The sequence below is a fragment of the Sceloporus occidentalis genome, unplaced genomic scaffold (assembly GCF_023333645.1).
Source record: "Sceloporus occidentalis isolate IW3139 unplaced genomic scaffold, rSceOcc1.0.p SCAF_15, whole genome shotgun sequence".
Classification (NCBI taxonomy): domain Eukaryota; kingdom Metazoa; phylum Chordata; class Lepidosauria; order Squamata; family Phrynosomatidae; genus Sceloporus; species Sceloporus occidentalis.
In genome coordinates this window covers 9,117,806-9,144,569 of record NW_028316995.1, presented here as the reverse complement: position 1 = coordinate 9,144,569, position 26,764 = coordinate 9,117,806, and the positions used below count along the sequence as shown (strand labels likewise).

The 26,764-nt window shown below is 40.4% G+C and overlaps 1 protein-coding gene across 2 annotated transcripts; it reads right to left on the bottom strand.

The window, feature by feature from the left end:
• Positions 1 to 20: 20 nt before the first annotated feature.
• On the bottom strand, positions 21 to 25,611 carry LOC149303218 (isthmin). Of its 2 annotated transcripts, XM_089481638.1 has the most exons (8): positions 25,494 to 25,611; positions 24,053 to 24,079; positions 21,460 to 21,476; positions 8,114 to 8,305; positions 3,878 to 4,142; positions 2,875 to 3,018; positions 1,289 to 1,378; positions 21 to 538 (listed from the first exon to the last, which is right to left on the bottom strand). In XM_089481638.1, exons 1-8 carry the CDS (start codon positions 25,609 to 25,611, stop codon positions 21 to 23), a joined length of 1,371 nt encoding a protein of 456 aa, XP_089337764.1. The 2 variants fall into 2 exon arrangements, with proteins under 2 accessions (XP_089337764.1, XP_089337763.1); XM_089481637.1 differs by lacking the exons at positions 21,460 to 21,476; positions 24,053 to 24,079 and adding an exon at positions 24,599 to 24,628 and having other exon boundaries at positions 25,453 to 25,611.
• Between the last annotated feature and the right edge of the window lie 1,153 nt (positions 25,612 to 26,764).

The window sequence follows — 26,764 nt, the reverse complement described above, 5'->3', positions numbered from 1 at the left end:
CCATATCCTTCCATCAGTTACTAAAACTCTCTGGCTTCTTGATACTGTTTTATATAGTCATCTTCTGAAGGGTTTTCTGTACATTTTTGCCCATTGTTTGGTGGACGAACCTCATTGTATCGACTCCAGTCACCCTTACACATGATCCAGGGTAAAACGTCCACTTTGTAGTGAAGCTCCACTGAAAACTCTATGCTGATCAGGTTTGGTGTGCCAGCTCCCTTTCCCCGTGTAATGAGCTGCATGCTGTCATCAAAACAGCAATGTTGTGCTGCAAGCGTAGTACTTTCCAGGGACAACAGGGATCGGATGCAGTACCTTGCCGTGGGTTTGTAGATCTCTAGTTTCTCCTTAGGACCACTCGCATCCTTCCATCGAAAATCCTTCCGTTTAATGCGATCATATATCTCGGCCGTGCTGTATGCCACTTCGGTAGGGTAGGAGCAAGGGCAACTAGGAAGGTCATTGGCTACTTTGTGCATATATTTTTTGAGAAATTCACTTTTGCAATTCATCCATCTTTCACAACTGTCTGCATCTATAAAAACAAGACAACACATTAACGTCCCGGCAGTCGCTGAATCCAAGGGATTCATTGCTTGGCCACACAAGCCACCGATTTTAATCGATTATTGTTAGTTTGAAACCATGCATCCCACATCAGACCAGCAAGGTTATTAAAGTCAAATCCAAGAGCTCCTTTCTACAAGCCCTTGTGTCATATCTAGGATAAAAGAAAAACGTCCCCAACGACAAAATAAAATGTGTGTGCCCACTATGTAGGAGGCGAGAGTAGGTTCTCACCCTATTGAGAGTGTGCCTTGACGTGGCGGGTGAGCTTAATTATGCTTTGGCCAATTCATATAACCAAAACCTCATTTATTTTAGGTTTATATTTTTGTTGCCAACTTTATTAGGGTGAGAAGCGCAGACAGTATTTTGTTTTTTGTATACATTGTACAGCCAACACACTGTATTTGCAGCATGCTCACACTGTTTGGTAGGCCTCATATTATACATTTGTATTACTTGAGCCTGAGACTAGCTTAGCGCACTGACATTTTTTCTTTTCCCTGTTTGCACAAAATAGAATGAGCCTAGCAGAAGTATTACTCTGGAGCGATGTCTGGAGTTATTGATTTGGAAGATTTAATTTTAAAGAAATGAAGTGTGAAGTGAAAACACCAGAGATCGATATTTATCAGAAGTATTGTAACAATGTTTTTGTCAAATAAAGAACCGCTTTGTGTATTTTTTTTATTGTAACCCTCTAAAAACACACACTTACCAACTCCAAAGAGCTTTGTAGCGTTAAAATCCTCGCTGCCTGCCAGGAGACTAACTTCTGTTGCTGCGGTTCTAAACGTGTCTTCGATTCCTAAGGGAATGTAGAAGGGGGACACATAAAGTAATAGAAGACAGATACAGCTATGCCTTTTAATTAATATCCTTTCATCACTATTTTTTTTCACAATTCATACATAGAAACACATCAATACTTTTTTCCCCCAATGTATGCAAATAATACATTAAATAGAAGTAAGAGGTAACTAAGAACATTTTGGTTGGTAACATTAATTCATAACACCTATTAATCAAGCACTGTGAGCTTGCCAGCAAATTATGTGCTGAACACCAAGAAACAAGAATGTCCTTGTGTAAAACGGGAGAGATTATCTGCTGGGACGTGCGGAGCAGAGAAGGGCATTATGGGAAGTCCCCTGGGCCAAAGCATGCGATTACTGGTAAAATCCCAATATATATATAGTTTTAATCTTGTCTTAAAATCAGAAGGTACACACACAAAAAAAAAACCTCCAGTAATTGGTGCAATAAAATGAATGTGCTACTTAACGCGCATACCTGACAGCTCGCATAAACATTCAATTAGTAGCCAAAGACAGCAAACATGTGTAGTAGTGTAAAAATCTATCTTAAACGGGCTTCCTGTAAACCATAAAAATCTTACTTACTGTAAATGAATTTTTCTGGAAATATCAGCTTTATAAAATTTTAGAGGCTTAGAGACCACACAGAAATTTAATTACAAACACCTCATTAGCTATGAAATGCTACACTTTGCCGTACCAGCTCTGGGAAACACCCACATCTGCCAAAAAATGAGTTATTTAATAAGGAATTGGTGGTAGCGGAGTCCAACGCAGAAATAAAAGGGTTTTTAGTTAAAATTGAATCCCCATACCTTCCGGGCTATGAAAATTTACACTCTGAGCTAAGTAGACTTTTTGCTTCTTGAGCTCTAAAACCACAACAGATAGAATAATGCAAGAGCCATAGCAGTTGTGGCCTATGGAGACCACCACCACCACCACCACCACCAGCAGTATATTATGGTAAACGTCATTCTTCAGAGCCCAACCATCATCAGGCAAATATACCGCAGATTCCTCAACATTCAAGTCTGGGGTGTCTTCAGGAGATATGACTTTTAACTCAGTAATTCATAATCACTATGTCTGGTGTGATATTCTTCGTTTTACGATATACCTGTATCAAACAACTAACCTGCACAGGTCTAGTTTTTTTTTTTTTGCGATTTGCTGTAACAAGCCATTTTTGTGCTGAAGAACAGAGTATGTAAGAAATGTATTCAAACCATCTGGAATGCATGGTGCGAGCCAAGAGGCTGCATGTGATTTCCCCCAGGTGTTCACCTTAAGGGTACCAGCCAAAATACCAAAGTTTGGAAAGGCCTTGATTTTATGCAGGGAAACACTGCAGACATAACACGTTTAAGTTGTGCGTGTACATTTTAAATGACGGAAATATATGTTGCTTTACGATTATGTAATTAACTCTATATTTCTGACTCAAGAGACAGCCCCCTGAATCATTTCCTATGATCCCACACACCTGGGCAGTTTGGCATATCGCAGGTCCTCGACTCAGTGGCTGTGCATGCGTATCCACAAGATCTGGTACGTTTCTGGTTGCCACTTCCGCAAGTAACACTGCACACAGACCAGGAACTCCAGTCGCCTTCGCCATCAGAATAATCTGAAAATCAAAATTCAACTCATTTTATTACCAGAATCAGATTAAAAAAAGCATTTCAAAGTATTGTGCCATTTTCTTTTTTTTTTTTTATATAAAAACAGTTCTGGTTTTGCATAATATAATGTTTTCAGACCGTTGCATATTTGCCATTTGTATCATGCTGCCTTGGGGTGAGCAATACACTGGGGCTCAGTCTCAATAAACCAGCCTGACACTGAATTAGTCTATGAAACGGAAAAGGGTTCGGACAAGCTGGACGTCTTTAGTGTCAGAGTAGTGTTTACATTTATTCAGAATATCCCATGACTATGACAGCCTTCTGGTGTGTGGATAAAGAAGGTATATTGGGACCAGGTTTTCTTCAGTGGTACAATGCAAAGCACTCCGGGCTACCACTACTGGTGGTACTCTGTTCAATAAAATGCTATGGTGTTCACACAGTGTATATAGCCCGCACGCCATCACAACAGTGGGTGGCAAACAAAGGCTTTTAGGAGTTTCACGACTTGATCTGGCGTTTACGCGTAAGTTTATGAGCAAGCACCAGCCACTGTTCTAATTCTGTACGGGCTTCGGAGTATCCTGCTGTATAAATTATCACAAGGACTGCCAGAGTACCTGTCTCATTCATCTTTTCTTTAGGGTTTACCTACATTACTGCATAAATGAGACTTACCTGGTTTGTGATTGGCTTATTTTAGGCATGGTCTATGCATTTAATGAATGTCATTTATAAAAATCAGTTGTGGAACAAAGTGCTAAAGGCAAAGCAAACCCAAAGCAACCTACTCAATAATCCTGCTTTCTGAGCAATTCCATAAATAAGCCACAAGTGAAGCTCAATGTGCTACGGTCTTACCATATTCTGGCTGCTCTTTTAAATCAAGCGTGCGGTGACTGGGTACTTGTCTGTTCCACCCACCGAGACGGTTTAAGAAATTGCTGTCCTCGGTGGTGCTGTCATACTTGTAATCTTGGTCGCCATAATTTATCCTGGGCAATGCAGACGACCTCTGCCACCAGTTTCTCCAGTCGGGTGATGGAACCGGCCAGCTGGGCTTGTTCTCTTTTTGCATTTCGTTTTCTGGCTCTGTGTCGGGTCCATCAACAACTTCAATGGTAACCTGAGAAATTGGGGGGGGAAGACAAAAAAAAAAAAATGTTTTCATCCATGTGTGTTTTTTTTTTGCTTTACCTGTGAAAATGTAGAAGAAATTAAATCAACCTGGCGATTCTCAGAATATTTAGCCTATGGATCTCTATATCAAGTAAATATTGTGTTTATGGCGTAACATTTCAGAAGAGTTTTCATGCTATGGGAAAAACAGCTTTCATCTTATCAGTGCTATCTCTGTGTCACATGACTACGAGATTTAATTGAGCAATGCAATATGTTCTCCAGAGTACTGACTTTTTAGAAGCATATTAATCATTCACATAGACCCAACTTATACTTCCATGCTTGAAGAGGGAAAATATAATTACATAATGTTCAAGGAAATCCAAACATTTCACTACAGCCATGTTATGCACATATATACATATGATCGTGGCGTGTCGCCTTAACCAAGCTTTTGGATGTAAATGCATTATTGAGAAACATTAATGGGACATTTGGGCCAATCGACTGGTCATTTCAGATGTGCAAGGCTTGGATGTCTAGACAAAATATGGGTTTTCACAGGCAGCAATCCACCACAATTTCCATGATAATGGTACATGCAATAGTACTTGGCGAGCGGTATACCACCCCACAAATTATTTGGCCTTTTGAATATATACAGCTTTAATAAAGGTCTTCTTAAACAAATCACAGATAATTTGGAGCCAGAATAGTTTTTTGCCATGGAGGAACATGTGGTGCACATATGTTTGCAACTTATGAAGAATTCAAGGTCTATAACATCTGCTTTAAGAACATTTTTTGAATGTATTTCTCCATACACTTAGAGGCCAGGGAGTTTTCTTACTATTAAAACAAGATCACAAAGGAAGATATAGTAGGGCAACACTCTCTCTTTGGTGGGCCATCATTAAAAAAATGTTTCCGGATATGTAGCGTAGCGTAGAACAAGCTATGCATAATATATACCAGGCTTAATGCCAACAAAAATTTGCCATAAAAAATTAGGGGACCCAATGTCACAGGATGTAGAGAAAAGCCATGGGTTAACAAAAGTTACACAGCTGTTTAATAGTGTGATTCCTATAATTATTTGGTGAATACTATAAAAGTCACAGATGGCATATAATCCTAGTTATATCATATATGCTAGTCCACAGCAGTCATTCGCTAGTACAGTTGCCAAAGGGCCACTTTAAAAGTGTATCCCAGGCTGCATACATGTGGGAAAAGAAAAATGCCACCTAGAAACTGATCAGCTGTGATCAACTAGAAATACTGTAAAAGGCACAACCAGTCTGACTTTTCATTTGGAAAAAAGAGGCACTTTCCTGGATCCCCCTTTTCAGAAGTTTTATAAAAAGAGGGTATTTTAACGTCCTGCCCACCTCAACCAGTTTAATCACACATTCATCTGGCTAATGTCATCTCTAACCAGTTTGCTGTAAAATAAAAAATAGATCCAGAATAATTTCTCGGGTCAGAATAATGTCCTCAGTACTTCTAAGCAGAGGTGTGTAATATATATAATATATATATATATATATATATATTACACATAATCTGCAGATATTTCTACTGAAATCGGGGGAAAATAAATTGATTTTAACTACTTGCATTTTAATCACCTTCTGAAATAATTCTGTTTGTGCAATTAATCTACACTCAACCCTTTCAATAAAAAGCAATATCTAAGCAATCGAACACAGGTTGAAGAACAATGAGGTATATTCTGGATATGCGTGATCAGTACGATGACTTTTAAAAAGTTCACGATTAGCTGACCTGATTAGAGAAATTACAGAGATTACTGAAATAACAGTTAGCATTATTTAGTAAGGTAGGAAATTGCACTCAGAACCAGACATTTAAATTGTTAACATCTGTATTTAGGGTCAAACACACTGCTGTCTTTTAAATATTATTTTGCTTGCAGTGAAGGCATTTTCTGAATGTAGGAGTTCTACATAATTTCACTCAACAAATGTTTAGGCAATCTCCAAGGTATCCTTAGAAATGTATTTTCTGAATTAGAAACACACATTTATATCTATATCAGAATCGTCACTAGGTACTATGTTAAGTATCTTTCTTAAAATCCACTATGTATGCGGCCCATGAGGTCTATCAATACACTGGATGGAGAGGAAAAATAATCTTTAGTTTACTACAATTACTGATCAGCCATTATAATGTGGTTGTATAAACCCTGGGTAGTTTCACATATCACAGATCTTCCCCCCCGAATTTAAGCATATGCCCATACCTGGAAAAAAAATGGGAATTCCGGTGCAGGATGTAAAAAAAAAAAAAAAAAAAAAAAGAAAAGAAAAAAGTAAACATGTATATGGTTTCCGATGAGTGTCAGCATGGCAGTGAACAGGCTGGACACCCATCTCATTACATATATAAACATCTCCAAGCCAACAATTGCCCCCAGGACAAAATAAAATGCTGTGTTTTTACTTCCTCTTGAAACCTGTGACAGATATCACTAGTTCAAAAAGATGTCGCAGATTATAAAAAAAAAAAAAAAAAAAAAAAAAAAGACCACCAGTGAATCTGTTTACCCAAGTGTACCGGTGCATGCAGCTTTTGGTCTTCAGATTTTTTTTCAATAGACCTACAACAGCTGTTACAAATTCAGCGACTCTTTAAAGTAGTCAGCTGGTCATTTACCAAATTAATAGCCAGATAAGAAACTAAAGAATGTGCCAGAGGTTACCCTGTTAATATAAAATGATACTATGCAAACAGTTTCCTTTGGGTTAACCCTTTTCGCAGCTAGAACAGACTCGAAACAGCTGTGACCGATGGTTCCAGAATCTCATGATCCAAACTTCAATGACTGTTTAATGCCAATCTCTGTAATCCGGACGAATGCAGTTTACTGGATAAATGTACGATTGCCAGAGTTCTAGTAATTAATTAAGCAGCACATAGCTGTTGCGTAATTGGTGCTTAATGTACCACTCCGTCCCTGTATCTACGACGTGCAATATTTGCTAACTGCTGATAGTAGTTGAGTATCGCACATCTACACCTCATCTGTCTAGGGAGTGAAGTCTGTAGACATGGAAAAATCCAGATGAGCTGCCAAGGAAGATCTGTGATGTGTTTGTAGAACTACTTATTTGGATTTATTTCTTTGTTAATGACAAAAGTACCAAGCTTACATAACCAATTCCTTGGTTTGCTAGGTCAGGAAGCTATGTACAAATACAGACCTAGACAGGAGTTGTAAGAGATGGATTTCCCCATTAGGAAGAGTAACCATGTTCCCAGGGGATCCTAGCCAGCAGTTTTACACTCAATTGCGGTCTTAATTCAACATAGATCCACAGGAATGACATCGAAATTCCTCAAACCGTGCAAATCACATTTCACAAACCGAGAAGATAATACATAGTAATGGTTCTGCATTCCTGTCTCGCACACAGCAGTGCATAATCCTTACACTAAACTTTACATGATTCTTCAAAAAACAGTTAGCCCATTAATTAGTTTCCAAGGTTCCATTTGCCGTTACTGTAAAAAGCGCCTGAACACGGCAGAGCCATCCTTCCATAGGCCATCTCTAGGAATCTTTTCGGAACATCTATACAAGGCATGTCCTTCCTAGTTAATTTACAGAGCCCATGATATCATGGTGGGCCAATCGGTGGTGTATTTAGGTTTTGTGCTGGCCATCCCTAAAGTTTTCCATTATTTAAATGTATTTTGGGTATTTAACAGTACTCCGTACAGCGTTTCTAATGCTGCGTTAAGTAAAAGTGCTAGATTCAACAGAGTAGGTGGACCAGTACCTTAAATGAATTAAGTGTATTAATAGGTGCCCTCGTATAGCCCATACATAGGGCTTTAGTTCTCTTCTGGACTATCATTATTCTTTTGGATGCAGAAAATCTTTTATTCAATATTAAGCAGACAAACACACACAATGTAGCCCTTTAGAGAGGCAATTGCTGGTACCTGGATGTTTGGATTTTGGCCGTTAATATCAGCTTTGGACAGATCTGGAAAATTTGGAAGATCCAAAAGGAATGAGCCGGGTCCATCTCTTTGTAAAGAAGTATGTCCATTGTTCATGAAGCGATGCTTAGGATTAGATCTCTGCGTCCCCTGTTCCTCAAGATATCCCCTTCTCTCCTCTGGGTTCAACAACTGTTCATCCTGCAATTAATGGGGGAAAAAACAAAAATTGAAGGCCAAGGGTAAATGTCTTCAAGGTCATAAGGATAATCAGGTAAACAGCCTGCCCCATAAATAAATAAAAACAGTAATTTATGAATACTTGTGTGTTTGCAGAAAGGCAAAATGGATTGCTATGACTTACTATAAGTTACATAATTTAACTATGCAGCAACCATACCCTAAAGGTATTTGATCATGTCAATGGGTGAGACTCTTATGAAGTGTGAGTCTGCAGAAGAGATGCAGGGTCATCTCATTAACTTGTAAGCGCGCAAGAGCAGGGGCGTCTTCTCCTTTTGTATCAGTTTGTTATTGTGTTTGACTTTAAAACAATTCCACTGATTGTAACAGTGGTAACGGGATCTGCTGGCGCTATATAAATAAATGTAATGCAATGTATTGACTTCACAATGGATCTTAGTGGGTCAACTCAGCCTTCAATTGGGTCAACACGGCCGGAAAATTGCCCAGGGTGCCTGAATTAAAAAAAGCACCAGGCAACGGTGTATTCTTCTTAGGGAGACCGTTCCAGAGCAGTGGTACCCTCTGAACTTGGGGGCACCAATGTGTATTCTTATCTGGGTTATATTTGGTCTAGGACCAGCCCTGAGGAGAAACTTTCCGCGGTTAATCCATCATAATGCACAGTGAATGTGGAGTGTTGAAATGGCAACTCTCCAGCAAGCTCACACTAGTGACTAAAAACACCTTAGCCAAGCCTGGAGACAGAAACCGGGGTATGTTTACTGGCAGCAACTGCAGCTCTTCTTAAGTAGTACAACTGGCAAATAGCTATAGAAAGTTATACATTTTAATAAGTTATACATAATCATAAAGAAATCATGCGGTTTTAGAAATTATTGCAAATTTCCTCCAAAATAATTTTTAAACTTACTACAAAATAGAACACCTAATACTTAAGTTTTCAGAATTCAGAAAACCTTCCTGATTCGATTAAAAAAAAGCATATGAATTGGGGTGGTAGACAAATAAAAGGTCTCCAAATATATTGGGAAATTTCACTTCTTTCCCACAAAGTGTAAACCTTACGAAAAGTGGCATTTGGAATAAAACAGTGAAAAGGACTGAAGTATCTGCTCCCCAACCCCATACACATGAAACATAGGCTGAAATAAAATAAAAAAAAAATATTGTTCCTTACATGCATCTAAACACTGCACAGTTTTACGCATTTCCCCCCCAAAAAACCTTTTTGGCTTATTTGCTAAATGTTTTAGCTGTTAACAATGGAACTAACTTTGGGGATATCAGATTTTACGTGTTTTACAAAATAGCGGATTAGATGTCACCTGGAAATGGGTCACTGGTTCAAGCTTATGTTATTGTTAAGCTGGTGTGTACAAGACATAAATCTTGGTATCCTCCTTTCCATTCCCGCAAGACAAATTCCCAATGCAGAACTAACCATACTTCCTAACTTTATAGTACGATATAGTTTTAACACCAGTTCTTAAAACGTAGATTCCACGTGGAGATAAGATTTAGGAAACCAATGAGGCAAAAAGAAAAACGAAAATAGTGTGATATGGGATAAGACAAGCAAAATACTGCAGACTGATCACTTACAAGACATCCCGAGAACAAGTGTTCAATCAAAATCTCTTAAATAAAAGGAATGCTATGCATGCATATATGCGACTACCTGAGAACATTCTGAAAAAATTTTACCCTATAGTGGTGCATCATAAATATATGTAAATAATACTTCTTTCAGAACAAAAATTCTAAAGTTTGCTCTCATGGAAACTTAACAGACCTAATAACATATATAAAACTACAAGCAATCGTTGGTTAAAGGAACAGTTTAGTGTCCCATACAGCCATACCAAAGAAGAATGCAGATAAAGCACTTACAAAGTTCATTAAACAGCACTCTAATCTTTTAGGAGAAGCTGCAGCTCTAGAGCTGCATCACACTATCCCCTCTTTTGTGGCGTTTGTGTCATTTTGAATGCTTGAAGCAGCCAACCCATGGCAAAGCCAGGGAGTGCATTCTTCACATGTGTGAGGAGGGTCTCGACAGATGTTTTGGAACTCTCTCGCAAGTCAATGGACTAGTATCTGCTAGCCAAGGAACTGTAGGTGGGGAGAGGTGCAAATCCACAAGGGGAAGGTTTTGCTGAAATTAATTAATACATTTGAAGTATCGCATTTATCATATGTTTTTTAAACTGAGTTTAGTTGGGTAAAAGAGGCCCCTTTCCATCCTCAAATTCTAGATCATAGGATACAAAACAGACCCATCTCTCCCCTTTTTTCAGTTACCTGGGGTTAACTCAAGAAGCTTGTCTTAAGTATTAATTTAAAACAACTGGGGGAAGCCATTCCTAGAAACAAGAAATGGATACCATACACAGTTTGTGTGGCACTTTCTGAATGCGACACACAATGCGATGCAAAATGTCGCTGCCGTAAAACCCCTCATTACGTAGCTTTCAGAAGTTTATTGCGGTTTGGGCCATATCCTTTCCCACAATGGTATTCTGTTCAACAGTTACTGTGGTGAAGGAAGTTACTCTCTCAAAAGAGTAGCAGCTCAGACGTTCCCGACGTTACCCTCAACATACACAATATACCTTACTGAAGAAGACATTCAGATGGTCACTAAATGGACGTATGCTAAACATACGTCTTATATGGATCTTCTTTCTGCCAGTCAACAGTTACCCCTCTCATGAGTCTACTGCATTTTATGAATGCATTAACAATGTGGTCTCTTGTCCCCAAAATATAGAAATCTTTGCAACACTTATGAGTGTTGCTGCTCATTAATATTGAGTGTTGCTGCTCATTAATATGAGTGTTGCTGCTCATTAATATTCATTATTTGTGCGTATTGTTTCAGAGAAAGTTAGAAAAGAGTAAGAAAGTTTCCCGAGCTCTCTACAGAATTCAAATCCAGGAAGAGCTGCAGGGTTCATAGAAAGGAGAAATATGGGGGAGAAAGCAAGTATTTTTTTCCTTCCAAGAGGTACGTGTTCTTACTAGCAATTCAACATCAAAAAAGCCCATGTAATATTACGGAATAAAATATAAAAATATAGAAACCACCTGGTATAAAAATTGCGATCACATACACGCAGTTTAGAGATATTGACTCTTTGTTGTCATAAATCCATTAATGCCGTGACACCGGTGTCCAAGGTTTTAAATGCTTACAGTGTGAAAGTTCCTAGATTTCGTCACTTAAAGCAGGATCTAGTTTTATGAGTTAGTCTGAGCATGCTTTCCACTCATACCAATCTTTTGCCCTTGAAAGACGAAAAGTATCTTCCATTCGGTATAAAAATAGCGGAATACATTGCTAAACTATCATTTGGAGACCTAAAAGGTGTACGAGAGGCTTACCCTTCAGCAACGTAGCAATTCACAGTACAATACTCATAGTAATCATACAGAAATTGCAAAACGGGAGTCTAGAAGGATAAAGATAGGAGATCCCCAACCCATATACCTTACAATATTAGATACATCTTATCTGATTTTCTCATGCTCACTATCTAAACATCCACTTAAATTTGCCAACACTGTAAATGCAAGTAATATACTGTTCCATTCTTAAGGTATTCGTGTACCAATATTTTTCCTACATATGGGCCTCTAACAGAGGTTTTTTTAAAATGTTTGTAACTTGAAGTCTTGGGGGAAGGAAGGGATTTAAAAAGGCATAACAAATCCAATTTAAGAAACTTTCGAATTTGACAACAGATAAGAATCATTCAGCCAATCTAGTCTGCCCCATTTGTTTCCTGCTGTGAAAACTCAAACCTTAATTAGTCCCTGGTCTTGTCTCGGATTCTTTAATATTTCAGTGAAAGGAAAAACTATTACCATGTGGTTCATAAATGTCAAGAATTAAAATGTGGAAATGTATGGAATGTGAACTCCTAAAAAAATGCAAAGAATATACAAATTCTATATTGCAGAACACTAATAACCTTGATCTTTCGGTTAAAGGAGAAGACGAGACTTGACGTATCTGCAGACGCACTCCATATAAAAGTGTGAATACTGTTCAAAAGTTTCTCAAGGTCCTTAAGCACCATAAAGTTTAAGAACAGACTTTGTCGGGGCTTCTTATCTTTCACTGTGTGCATGTTCTATTGTTACAACATCAAAGGCTCCCCTGCTGGTAGAGACACAGTCAACATGAAAAGGGTGGACATGGACAGTGAATTTACTGCATGGCTTCATTCCTGTTAAATAGGACAATCACACTCAACAAGTCGAGGTGTCTGCCTAACAAACAAACCAACCATCCTTGGAGCTGATTTCTAGATCATGGAAAATGGATTTTGTTATATATAATGTATACACACACACACACACACACATATAAAACGTTATTTCATGTCAAAATAATGTACATATAACATTTGTCTTTAAAACACATTCTAGTTTCTTTGAAGAGGAATGCTCATATCACAGTGTTTAGTAAAACTAAATTCATTCAGTTTTTCTCACAGTTTGCACGTTGTCGTTCATTGTAGTTGTTTTTGAAGATATTTAGCGTGAAAGTTGGCCATAAGGAAGAAGCGATCAGTGTTTGGGTCAACCATCATTTTCTAATCAATTTCCTGAAATTCTCTCAGATCTCCTTGCCCCACCTCCATAAAGGCTGCCTGAACCAATCAACAACGATTCAGCAACTTAATAAGGCAGGGATAAGATAAAAAAAAAAAATGAAATGATGAAGATCATAAGAACAGCATGATAAGATGATCCTAAGATTTTCAAATAAGGCTATAATTTGTAACTATTGCCAAGAAACGCACAAAAAACCCTATAACGTCTCAAAACAAAATACTTTCTTTAAACCAGATATATCCTAGAAGTACAGATATAAAAATAAATATTTACAGACTATAGATAACTGTTGGATATATGGAAAATTTTTAAAGACACATCTTGTGATGAACGTTCTACACAGTGTAATGATTTCTATCATTTTGAATATGGTTATTCATAAATACTGTCATTTTGCAACACGATAGTAAGGGAGGTTGTAGTGATTGGTTTTAAATAGGGCTGAAACAACTAATCGATAATAATCGATAATGAAAATCGTTGTCAATGATTTTCATTATCGATTAGTCGAATCGATTTTACCCCTATATAATCCGACCTCAAACAGAGATCGGATTATAACACTAGAATCCAGATCCCCCGCAACGCTGCAGGGGACCTGGATTCCCCTCACTGTCGGCCGGTTCCGTCTCTCTCCCCCCTCCCATACACCCCTCTGACTCCTCCCCTCTCCCATACACTGCTCTGCCTCTCTCCCGACTCCCTGGTATTTTGTGAGCCTCCGTTACTGACAGGCACTTTCACTGCAGCTTCATAGAAGCCTCAGCGTAAGTGAAGGCGAGTAACGGAGGCTGTCTGTGCACATCGTGCAGACCCCCACCGGCTGACAGAGAATCGTGGTCTCCTGCAGAGGATCATCCTCTCTGTCAGCCGGTGGGGGTCTGCATCGCACAGACAGCCTCCGTTACTGCCCTTCACTTACACTGCAGCTTCATAGAAGCCTCAGCGTAAGTGCATGTCAGCAACGGAGGTTCACAAAACACCAGGGAGTCAGGGGAGAGAGGCAGAGTGGTGTATGGGAGGGGGGAGGAGACACCCTCCCATACACCACTCTGGCTCCTCCCCCTCCCATACGCCACTCTGCCTCTCTACCCGGCTCCCTGGTGTTCTGTGAACCTCCATTGCTGACAGGAGGCAGAGTGGCGTATGGGAGGGGGGGGGGGAGGCAAAGTGGTGTATGGGAGGGGGGGGGAGGAGGCAGAGTGGTGTATGGGAGGAGGCAGAGTGGAGTATGGGAGGAGGCAGAGTGGAGTATGGGAGGGGGGAGGAGGCAGAGTGGAGTATGGGAAGGGGGAGGAGGCAGAGTGGAGTATGGGAGGGGGGAGGAGGCAGAGTGGTGTATGGGAGGGGGGAAGAGGCAGAGTGGTGTATGGGTGAGTCATAGTGGTGTATGGGGGGGTATAATGAATTTCAGGGAGGCAGAATGGCATATCTGGGGGAGTTAGAGTGGTGTAGGGGGGTTATAATGAATTTCAGAGTGGCATATCTGGGGGAGGCAGAGTGTGAATCAGGGAGAATTTCAGGGTGGTGCAGGGCATTTATGGGGAGCGGAGTGGCATATAGGGAGGTATAAGGCATAAATGGGGGCGAGTGGCATATTGGAAGTTATAAGGCATATCAGGGGGGCATAAGACATATCTGGGGGTAAAAGGTATATCAGGGGGCTCAGTTGGATATCACTGGCATATAAGGAGTATAAGGCATATCGGGGGCACAGTGGAATCTCTGGCATATAAGAGGTATAAGGCATATATGGGGGCAGAGTGGCAAGCTGGGGGTCAGATGTGCGTAACTGGGGGCAGTTTGGTAAATAAAAAAATCTAAACAAGGCTTTTTTCTCAGTTTTTATTAAATATGAAAAATAGTTAACATATGAATTAATATTTACTAATAACTTTGTATTAAAACCTAGTTTGAGAAACACTGTTTGGGTTCTTGTAGCTTTTATTATGTCAGTAAAATAAAAAGGTGAATAGCGAGAGGCCATTGCAATAAAGAGATGAAAGTGTAAATTGTACGTTTTTTATTACATTATTTTAAATTAAAAAAAATTGCATTTTTTATCCGATTAATCGAAAAAATAATCGGCCAACTAATCGATTATTAAAATAATCGTTAGTTGCAGCCCTAGTTTTAAACCACTGCTATAGTTAGAAGCAGAAAGCTGATATTGCACTTATTAGATAATCCCAGTACTTTTTGGCTATTACATTTTCAAATAGAGCTTAGAAGTTTGTGTGCTATTCTAGGGAAACGCTTAAGAGAAAGTTTAAAAAGGAGACAGGTGCATTTCAAACTGGAAAGGTCAGTGACCGGATTAACTTGAGCACTCTTAAAAACCGGCAAACCCTCCAACGTATATTCCCTTCCAACGCGGCCACAAGCCTTGTGGAGAGCACTGGTGTCACGGGAAGGGCTAGTAACATCCAGCCCGATGAGGAATCCAGCCATGTGTCCAGTAATGAAGGCGACCAAAACACTTTTGGCACATTTGCATAAAGAAACCGCACAGAAAACCCATGAAAAAGAGTCATAGACCTTTAGTCATTGACATCTTTTGAGTGTAGATAAAACACACAAAAACTCTTCAGTAAGTGGTCCAAAGTATTTAAATCACAGCAGTGGCTCTTTCCTCCCTACTTTTAGGCATCGTCTATACAAGCATACTAGTGAGAGATCTTGCCGACCCCCAATCGTGAGCATGTTTGCAGAGATGCATTCATACGGACTCATGACATTTACCTGGAGCTACCCCGCTTCCAGGGGTTGGATTCATGGGAGTATAGGCAGTGGCATAACTACAGAAGCCTGTGCATCAAGGGGGCGACCCCTGAAACCACTAGTCCTGATCTTCTTGTGTAGATTCAAAATAGTTTAGAAAGGACCCTTTCTGACCTGGATCGCACCGGGCATGGAAAGTGCCCCAGAGAATCTGGGTGAGAGGTCCCAGGTATGGCAGAGAAGACCCTGTGGTTTGTCAAGATCAAGAGTATTTAGTAATATGTCTGAGGGCCCCAGGCCCAAGCTATCAACTTTTACCAAATAAGCATGTAAGGCAAACAGGTTACATAACACCTTGAAAACCTTTATCTTGTTATACGAATGGCCATTATCCCCAATATTTTTTTGCTCCACTGTGACCTCATGCTTTACAATCAAAAAAAGGAGAGACTTGTAGAAAGCATCATAAGCGGCAAAGCCAATAGGTTGCCATTTACATGGTTAACAAAAGCGAGTACTGAATTCTCACCATGATCCATTTAGAAACGCAATTAAATAACTGCAAAGAAGAAGAAGAAAAAAAATGTACGTTGCGGTGTACTGTTCAGCAAATATGCAAAGTATTAATAACCCTTCAATAAATCTCCTTTTGAGCATTTTATGATCTTGTGTATTTTTTTATGGTCCTTCACCACCTGCTCTTAAATTTATTGGCACCGTGGCTGAAAATGTATTAATTGTAATAATTGAAACCACCTGTAGCAGCTTGCAGAGAAAAGCAGATAGCAAGTTTTGAAGACTACGTGGAATTACCGTATTTGCTCGATTATAAGACGACCCTGATTATAAGACGACCCCCCAAAATCTGAATATTAACTTAGGAAAAAAGAAAAAGCCTGAATATAAGACGACCCTAAAGGAAAAAAGTTTTACCAGTAAATGTTAATTCATGTAAACTATTTTTTTTAATAAAAGCTATGATTGAGAAAAATATTTTTTTTGTTTTTATTTCTTGTATTTTCCAGCCTGTCCCCCAGTTACGCACATCTGCCCCCAGGCTTGCCACACCAATATGGCACTGTGGCCCATGATATGCCTTTTAACCCTCTATATGCCACTGTGCCCCATGGTATGCCTTTTGACCCCCTATATGCCACTCTGCCTCCAGAAATGCCTTATACCCCTATATCCCATTCTGGCATTTAGGGGGTTAAAATGCATATTATGGGGCAGAGTGGCATATAGGGAGGTATAAGGCATTTCAGGAGGCAGAGTGGCATTAAGGGAGTTAAAAGGCATTGTATAGAGCACTCTGCCTCCAGAAATGCCTTATACCCCTATATGCCACTCTGGCATTTAGGGGGTTAAAAGGCATATTATGGGGCAGAGTGGCATATAGGGAGGTATAAGGCATTTCAGGAGGCAGAGTGCTCTATTAAATGCCCCCTTAACGCCACTCCAGAAATGCCCTATGCCCCCATTTAACTAACACACACACACACACTCTCTCCCCCCCCTCCCCTCCCCTCCCCTCTCCTCTCCTCTCTCCCCTCTCAGCCCTCTCTTACCGGTGCTTCCAGCCGGGGCAGCGGGTTGACGTCGCCTTCTGCTGCAGCCGGAAGGAGGTGGAGTTGGCAGCGGGGGTTTGTATGCGTCCGTCGCGTATACTTTCCCCGGCTGTCAGAGATCAGAGATCTCTGACAGTCGGGGAAGGTCTACGCGACGGACGCAGACAACCCCCGCTGCTAGCCACACCTCCTTCCGGCTGCAGCGGACGTTGTCTACGCGGATCGCGTAGACGTCAACCCGCTGCCCCGGCAATACAGCAGGAAGCACCAGTAAGTGTGTATGATGGGGGGGGGTGAGACAGGAGGATCCAGGTCCCCTGCAGCGGTGCGGGGGATCTGGATCTTAGTCTCCTAATCAGACTCTATTTGAGGTCTGATTAGAAGACGACCCCGATTAGAAGACGAGGGGTATTTTTCAGAGCATTTGCTCTGAAAAAAACCTCGTCTTATAATCGAGCAAATACGGTATCTAAACAACTGTTTTGTTACTGAAAGTAATCTCACTAAGACGTCCTGTAAGACCTATGGCTGCTACCAGAAAATATACCTTAAAAAAGTGATGAGGAGACATTAACATTTCCAGTATTTGCAAACCTTTTTGCAAATTGAACAGGAAAACAAAAACACATTCCGACAATCTCTTACGAAGGATTTTGTTCGAGGGATCACCAATAAACTAAAAGGATCAAAAGGAACCAGGGAGGACTAAAAAGTATTATTACAATTACCCAGAGACGGTAGGGAAACATTGAGAGACAGTGTTAGAGACAACAAATCTCTCTTCACAGTGGAAAAAGCCCTCAGAATTTTGTCCAAACCGAAAGGACAGGAAGCAACAGTCGTTGTCCAAAAACAAATAAATCAAAACACGAAAAACTAGTCTGAATAATTTTGGTCTATTTGCACAAGTCTAACGGAGGCCTTTATATACTTCTAATACCACAATTTATTATTGCGGCAAAAGAGTAGAAATATAATACAGCTCACACCAGGACACCTCGCACCAATATCTACATGCATCCAACATTTACAAACAGGCACCTCTCATGGCACTACAACTCCCATGATGCTCTGCAGGGTATCTGTACCATTGTCTTTCAGATGGTGGTTGAGCATTATTACATATGCCGTTCCACAACAGCTGGAGAGCCGCTTCTTGCCTTATTCCTCATATTAGTTGCAGAAGGAGAGCTTCCACCAAGAAAAAAAAAAACAATATTCAATTTTTTTATTTTTTTTTTAAACAGTTCTAATTGTTGCATAATGTTTCCAGCAGCTGAATACTAGCTAAGTCTATGTGTTCTAGCTCTGTTATCTTAATCTAATCTACTAGACAAACGCCCCGATTGCTTACGATACCGCCTGTGACTAATGAAAGTCTACGGACAGAATTCATTAGCACGGCACTTAAGAACCCGCGTAGTGCGGTGTTGGCGCAGGGAAAGGCACCCAAGATGTGACATGATGGACTACAATGGCCGCCTTCCGGTCTACAGATAAAAAGGAGCTTATTGGGACAAAAAAAGAGATTTAACCAGTTTGTCGATGCTAATTTATATAATTGTATTTTTTGCTGAATTTAATGTGAAATTACATAAACTTTACAGAGGTTAGTAACATTTAGCACTGTTCCCAGCGCAACAACCAAATATTTTAGGGGGTTATTAGTGAAGTTTCACTAATGTATAAATAACCATAATTACCTCTTACATAACATATACAGATCTCCAATGGAACAACTATTCCGAGCATCATACTTTTTTAGTCATTTACTATAATTTGAAAAATCAGCTTGGATAGTTTTTTGTTTATGCCCTCCCCCCTAAAAAAAAATAAAAATAAAAATAAAAAAAAGAATATACCATAGGACTTCTTTTTCTAACATCTGGGAAAAACCTTATGGATTTTAGCCAGATTGGAAAAGAGTACTTCTACAGTCAATTTAAGTCTAATAATATATATATATATATATATATATATATATATATATATATATATATATATATATATATATATATATATTTGCTATAAATTTTGTTAAACATTATATCTCCAGACTTGCGGGAAACAGGGATATTTCAGTGGATGGAAAAGGGAAAAAAAATATTCATCTAAGATAAGCCATTGCAATCATTCCAGGAGCGTAGACACGTATAAACAGCGATGAAATAAACAGCAACATATAATGGAATATAAACAGACCTGCTATATTCATTATGGGGTGTAGAAAGAAGGCTAGGTATTGTGATATCAGATATCACACAGCATGGCAAAGACTACCTCGGGAAGGTATTCACTTCAATAACACACAGATGTTCACTGGAATTGTCATGGGGAAACTATGATCTTTTCAACGGGAGTATTTTGTTCTCACTGCTTTTCCTTAGAAGTGGCATCACTTTTCCAGCTGTTTCTTTTTTTAATTTGTCAGAGGCAAAGTCAAGTTTATGCAACGGGGGGGGGGGGGGGGACTCAGCCACTATAACCATTGTATTAACTATTATTAAAACAGCAAACAAATAGAATCATTGTGTCAATAAGATCGATTTTAGAATGATCTTTTTCTTGCAAGAAGCAGTTCACTCGCTTATTAAAGAAAATGCATAGTAAAAGTTTCAATAAAGTACATTTTAAATAGGTCAGTACAATAGAATAGCCGTTAAAGAGATGTGGGCAAGAAATGGGTTGATGGCTACAAGATGGCCTCCTGGGCTGGATCAGCCAACCTGGATATCTGGAACTTTTCAGTTAGGCCGCCTTGGCGGGTACCTATGTTGAGGCTGGTCATCAGATTTTTGTGTTTGGCCACAATTGCAGCCAAAAGGGATCTGTGCCAATCAAGACACAAACGTTCTATTCAAACTCAACCGCGCATCTGTCAGTCAGAACCACACTGCATAGGATGTCCTATCTAGCACAGCACTGCTATATACAGCTCATACACTTCCCCCTAAAAGTAATTTGTGTTTTAAATAACGGTTTTCAGTAATTTATTTAAATAAACTTGAAAAGGGTTAATTTCATAATATTTCTTTTTTCATTATTTCGTTGGACCCAACCCGTTACATGGTGCCATGGGCCACAGTGAGATTTGGAACTGTGTGTTTACCAATGTATTTTATTCATGACTAAAGGTTTTTTAAAATAATTTTTTTAAAAAAAACAACTTTAGAATTGCATAGTTTTTCCCTATTCTGAAGAAAAAAATTTGAGGATGGGACCCCGCGTGCCATACACATAATAATGGCACCATGAAATATGGGGCTGGCATTCAATACCTTGTTTTTCAAGGTAACTTTACACCTCAGACTGATAATTTTAGACAATGGATGCTACATTCAAACATACTTCTAATATCCATTTTATTTAAGAGATGGCAACAATATACAGGAAGAAGCTAAACAACAAAATTATACATTTAAAAAGGTAGACTCCAGCCATCATATGTCCTGCTCATCGGCACTCAAAGGCAACAAAGTCGCTTTAACACTGAACATTAAAATACATTTAAGAATAGAAAGTCTTTCAGATCTCAAAAATACAATCACAGTCGAAGGTATCACACACTATATGACCAAACGTATTTGAACGCCCCTTCTAATTATTGAGTTTAGGTTGTCAGCCACACTCATTGCTAACAGGTGTATAAAATCCAGCACATAGGCAGCCATCTCCATACACAAACATTGGCAGTAGAGCTCAGTGACTTCATAGGAGGCCATAGGATTGCCACAATTCAGTTCATGAAATTTCCACCCTACTAGATCTGCCCCAGTCCACTGCAAGCGCCATTATTGTGAAGTGGAAGCCTCTAGGAGTAACATCAGCTAAGCCATGAAGCAGCAGACCACACACACTCACAGAGCAAGGCCACGGCGGTCCACACCGCCAATGGACTCTGCAGCAGCAGAAATGTGTTCTCTGGAGTGATAAATCACTCTTGAATATCTGATAGTCTTATGGATGAATTAGCGGTTGGCGGATGCCAGGAGAACGTTATGTACCGGAACGCATTACATTTTTCAAAAAATAGTCTTTATATAATGTTTTCAGACAAATGTATAAGAGTCAGGTGTAAGTGTCCTAGCTTTAAGTTAGTCCAATCTAGACAAACACTGATTCCTTATGATACTGTGTGTGGTAAACAATACAATGGTTTGGTCTTAAATCACTAAGACACCGACACATGGAAGTCTATGGAGGAACGGACTTTATTAGAATTGCTACAAAGGATCGGCTCACTGCTGTGCTTTGGCACACAAAATATCACATGACTAACATCAATGGAGGTTTCCAGGTCAAGGAACAAAATGAAGTAGCCCAAAATTTTCATCAATGTTAAATTATATTACTGTATACAAAACTATATTCAAGATTATTACTATTTTTTCAATTGGAACTTCTTTACTTGAAATTGTTGATTCAAATGGTCACATGGGAGCACCATGCTCTGTGATCTGTGACAACTGTTTCTCCAACAACGGCCAAGTTTTACAACTAAAGGCTTCAAAAACATACAAAGTCATTGAAAGGCAACCATATTCCTATGTAATTTATATTATTGTTATAGCCATCTTCCAGCTCCTTAGGCAAAGGATGTTCTAATGTCCTCCTGCTCCAGTATACATTTGTTTGTTAACATAGAAAATAACCTTATGACACATACCAGATCATTGCTACAGAGAGTAGGGGACCAGCACATTTAAAGTGCTGCTTTAGAGTATGGGAGATATATGATCCCACTTATCCACAGTTCCGAGTTTATTCATCCCCCATACTGTAGGGCAGCACTTTACATGCGCTTGTTGGAAATCCATGAAAAAAGGATAGGTGTCCAGAAGAAAACATGTGATGTGTTTACCCTACTAGACCAGCCACATAACCAGTTTTTACAAATAAACAGACAAAAAGAGAAGAACTACTCATGATTATTCCGATCAGACGTTCTGCTGGGTGCTGCATCCAAAGACCATCACTGCTGAACCTTGGTTAAATTTGTTAGGCAAGACAGAAGAAATAAGGAATGAGCACACAAAAAATAGCACCGTGATGAGCTTCTGCTGCGGTAACATTTCAGGATGCGTTCCCCGTTCTCAATGCGCATGTTGAGAAACGGGCAACGTGTCCTGTTACACTTGCACAACAGAAGCTCACCGTTGATGTATTGTAAAGTATTAGAAATATATGGACTTAGCTCTGTATTTTGGTGTGCTCACTCCTTATTGCTTTTGTCTTGTATGTAACCTGCCTATACGGTAGACTCGACTTATATAAAGTAGACAGTTTACACAACGCCTTACAAAGCTTCTTATGACAAACTCAATTCGCCATAAAGTAAAGAGGACACTAAGGTTTAAAGCATAGCTCTGCTGAGCAAAAAAATAAAATGATTTGTTATTTATACTCTTCTGGACATGTGTTGCAGGCGGCCACTATGGACAATTAGCTCACTTTTTTCAAAATAGGTTTTGCAGAGAGAGGAAAAGCAGCACTATAAAAGACGCATGGATTTAATTACATATATAAACTGCACTTTGAAACTCCCTCGGAATAGATTACTGCCACAGAAGTTTTTAACATCCATAAAATTAAAAAGGGAATGAAATAGGACACCATCCCTCCCCCAGCTTCCAAAGGCACCCATGCAGAACACTGCATCAGAAAGACAAAATGCCATCATGCACATCCCAGTACACAATCGCAGAGGATTCTATCCTTAGTGGAAAATTCCTTGAGGTGGAACATTAAACACAGAAATTACATTTTAATGTTGCTCGCTGTTAAAGCACTTACGTACGTGAGTTTACATTGATCTCGGTGCCTCCTTGCTCTTGTGCTAAAAGGTCTGCCGAAAGTCAGACAAGTTAAGTTCCTAGAGCCATACCTTCTCTTAGGCTTGGATCACTTACAGTAAACATTAACTCTGTATTAAACATATGACAGTTATGTAATGCTACAATAAACAGAAATCTCTAAATCTCTGAGTCTTTATTAATCATAAATAGTTTAATGAAACCCTCAAGAAAGTGACTATTCATAACCTGACACTTTTCCACTTGTAACAAGTAAAAGACAACTGAAAGTAAAATAAAGTATGATGAACAGTGTTTTGAATGGAGTTGGAAGTTTTGATAAAAAATGATTACACATAGTAACCAAAAATTAAAAAACAAAAAACACAATCACATTTGTCAACAAGGGCCTATCTCAATGGCACCTAACCTGCATGGGCATCATGGAAAGCATTCTAAACACAATAATAGTATTTTAAGATGATTTTTAATTTTCACAAAATACCCCCCTGCCATTAGAAGAACTTTGAAAATTCTCCCTTAACCTTTGGAATGAGCATATTTGCTGTTTAACATTTGCCAATGTGGCTTTTCGTAGACAGATGCCAGTGTCCCGATACCAACCCAAGTTGCACTGAAGCCCCAGGGAGGTCATACCATGTTCCAAAGATATTAAAAGGAAGTGGTTGAATACATATATGTTTGCTTGTATTTACATAATTTAACCCTACAAGTTAGGGGAAAACTGGCAAGTGGTGCAATTATCCCTGGGCCTTTACACCATGATTGGATTCATCTCGTGGTCCTTGGAAAGGCTTCGTGAACACAGTGTCAAACATCGAAAGAATCGGAATAAACTGTGCAGATTAAATGCATTCACTAAAACGTTTTTGGCCATTTGTTTCCCCCACCAAGTTTACAGTTGCCAACAATCCAGAGTTTTTCTAGATCTGCTCCAGCACCCATCAAGGGTTTAAAACTTGCCTTTTCACAATACATAACACACAGTAAGTTTGATGGTGCCCAACAAGAACAAGATATTGTCAGTAGGAGCTCTGGAGAACTAGATACTTTAGCCATCCTGTTTATATCAAGGCTTAAAACTAGCCTTTTTGCTCTGTTAAAACATGCTGAATTCAAGATTAACTCTTGCCAATTCTAGGCACTGTTGATGTAAGGGACAAAATCATCTAAGGACACAGACTATGCTTCTCAAAGTACTGAGGATGAAGCAGACAGCAAGCCCTTAAACACAACTGCAAAGTTACCCCACCTATAAGAAGAAAAGGAATGCATTGCAAAAAAAAAAAATCTCATTCCTTTGACATTCAAAAGGTTATGACCCTTTGTCCATGTAGGAAATGCCAAGGTTGTTTTAAATATCAAAACACACACTAACTGCTCTGTTCAGTAATTGCATCATCGTAACCCACCAAACCCATTTCCAGTCATCATAAACACTTCCCTTGATGGGACCATTACTGGAAGACAAAGACTAATGGTTTGGCCAACTGTATGAAGACTCAATGGAGGCTGTATCTTTTATGTAATTACTGGGCTCCAACCTACTCAACAAACATTGTCTCCCCTGCAGCCAAAGAACACTGGGAATCCTAGTTCTTACCCAATAAAGTTTACAATCTTGTCATATTGTAGCACTATTCATCAAAGCCTTAAGAACACAGCAGCAAATTATTCAAGTGACAGTTGCCAACTTTAAAGATTTTGGCCCTTTTCATCTTGTGCCAAGCTCCTTTATCTACCGGTGACTCTGTACTAATATTTAGATAAAACATTCCCAGGGTGTAGAACACACTGTGGGACCATAAAGGAAAAAAGGACCATTAGCAGAACTTGCTTTACTTGGAGGTAGGAGGTTTTTGGCCTAACCAAACATACATCTGATGGAGTACAGACCACCTTTGCAACAATTAAGGTCTGTGACATGACGAGAATATGACGGCGCTATATAAAACAATAATAATAATGATGATGATGTGTACACCGGGTAAACAGAAACTAATTTTATTTTCTGTAGGGAACCCGGTAAGTTTATTATAGTGAAGCTTTATGATGTCCTCTTCTGAAGGTGCTTGGCTAATGAGATTATATCCTACCATCTCCACACCACTTATTCAATCTACTAGAAAGTTTTTAGAATATGACCATTTTTTTCTCTTTTCAAGAACTGTCATGATGCACCATTATTCAAACAGGTTGTTTTTAGAGAAAATACCATTGAAAGTGGAACAGGTTTCGCCTTTTATCTAGTTAAAAGTCAACATACAATTAAAAACATACACAAGACTTATCTTTTATTGAATGCATGCGATATATTATGTATACAGAGGCTACAAAACTCAAGCCAAAGTATATTACATGCAATCAATAGAAGATCCGATTAGCAAAAGAGCGATTGTGGGGCCACGTTCTGCGACCCTGGAAGCGTGAGCATTCCTTGAGTGGCACTCACCTGGGACTGGCTGACGTTGGCAGGGCTGGCAGGGCTGCCCCTGAGCACGGTGATGTGCAGGGTGAGCAGCAGGAGTCCCAGCAGTAGGAGCAGCTCGGCCACCAGCCGCACCATCCTCTTGATGCGCCCAGCTTTTAGTGGCCTCTCATTTGGGGCAGCTGAGCCCCCGCTCTCCGGATCCAGGGGAGCCGGCTGGGTGGAGGAGCCGGAGGAGCCACCGCCACCACCACAGCACCTCGGAGCCACTGCGGGACAGGAAGGAACAAAGCCTTAGGGGAAAGCGGCAGGAGAGGAGGAGGAGACGGAGGTGGGTGAGATGGGGTCTCCTCGGGCTATAGGTGGGGGCAGATCACAAGTAGCCAGACGTTCCCGGCAGATCAGATCCTCCGTTAGCATGGACCCCAAACACTCCCAAATAGCGCCTTTCACAGGTATAACTCCGGGTCCAAAGCTGCGATCAGGAGTCACATCCAGGCTGGGGAGGAATAAAAAGGTCCTGACGCCCAGTGCTCCAGGTGCAGATTTAAAGCCCCCTGGGTCGGGGGGCAGGTAGCTGTGGCTGCGCTCTCTCCCCGGGGCACTTGTAGTCCTGCGATCCCGTGTAGACTCAGGCTGGGCTCCTCGGCTTGCTGCTGGCTGTCAGTATCTCAGTGCAGATCTGGCTCGGCCATGGTGGGCACTCCGGGCAAAGCTGTGTGTTCACTCCCAGTGTGCACCGAGCAACAGAGAAACCATTCCCGCGGAGAGCGCACTCCCAGCAGCCTCATCCCGGGCACTCAGCAGCGCATCCCCGCAGGACCAACGCAGCGAGGTCCTTGCGATCTGTATTTCCCGCTGTAGTTCGCACGCTGCCCACGCCCTCTGGAGAGCCGAACCTGGATTGCAACCGACGTACCTGATCCCAATATCCTAGTCCCGTGCCGCACACTCACCCCCTGCCCTGCGCACTGTGTCAGGACTGACTATCCACACCATCTGACTTACTACCATGTGTGCTGCACACTGCCTGCCTGACCTCCTACCTCTGTGCTGCACACACTGCCTGCCTGACCCCCTACCTCTGTGCTGCACACACTGCCTGCCTGACCCCCTACCTCTGTGCTGCACACACTGCCTGCCTGACCCCCTACCTCTGTGCTGCACACACTGCCTGCCTGACCCCCCCACCTCTGTGCTGCACACACTGCCTGCCTGACCCCCTACCTCTGTGCTGCACACACTGCCTGCCTGACCCCCTACCTCTGTGCTGCACACACTGCCTGCCTGA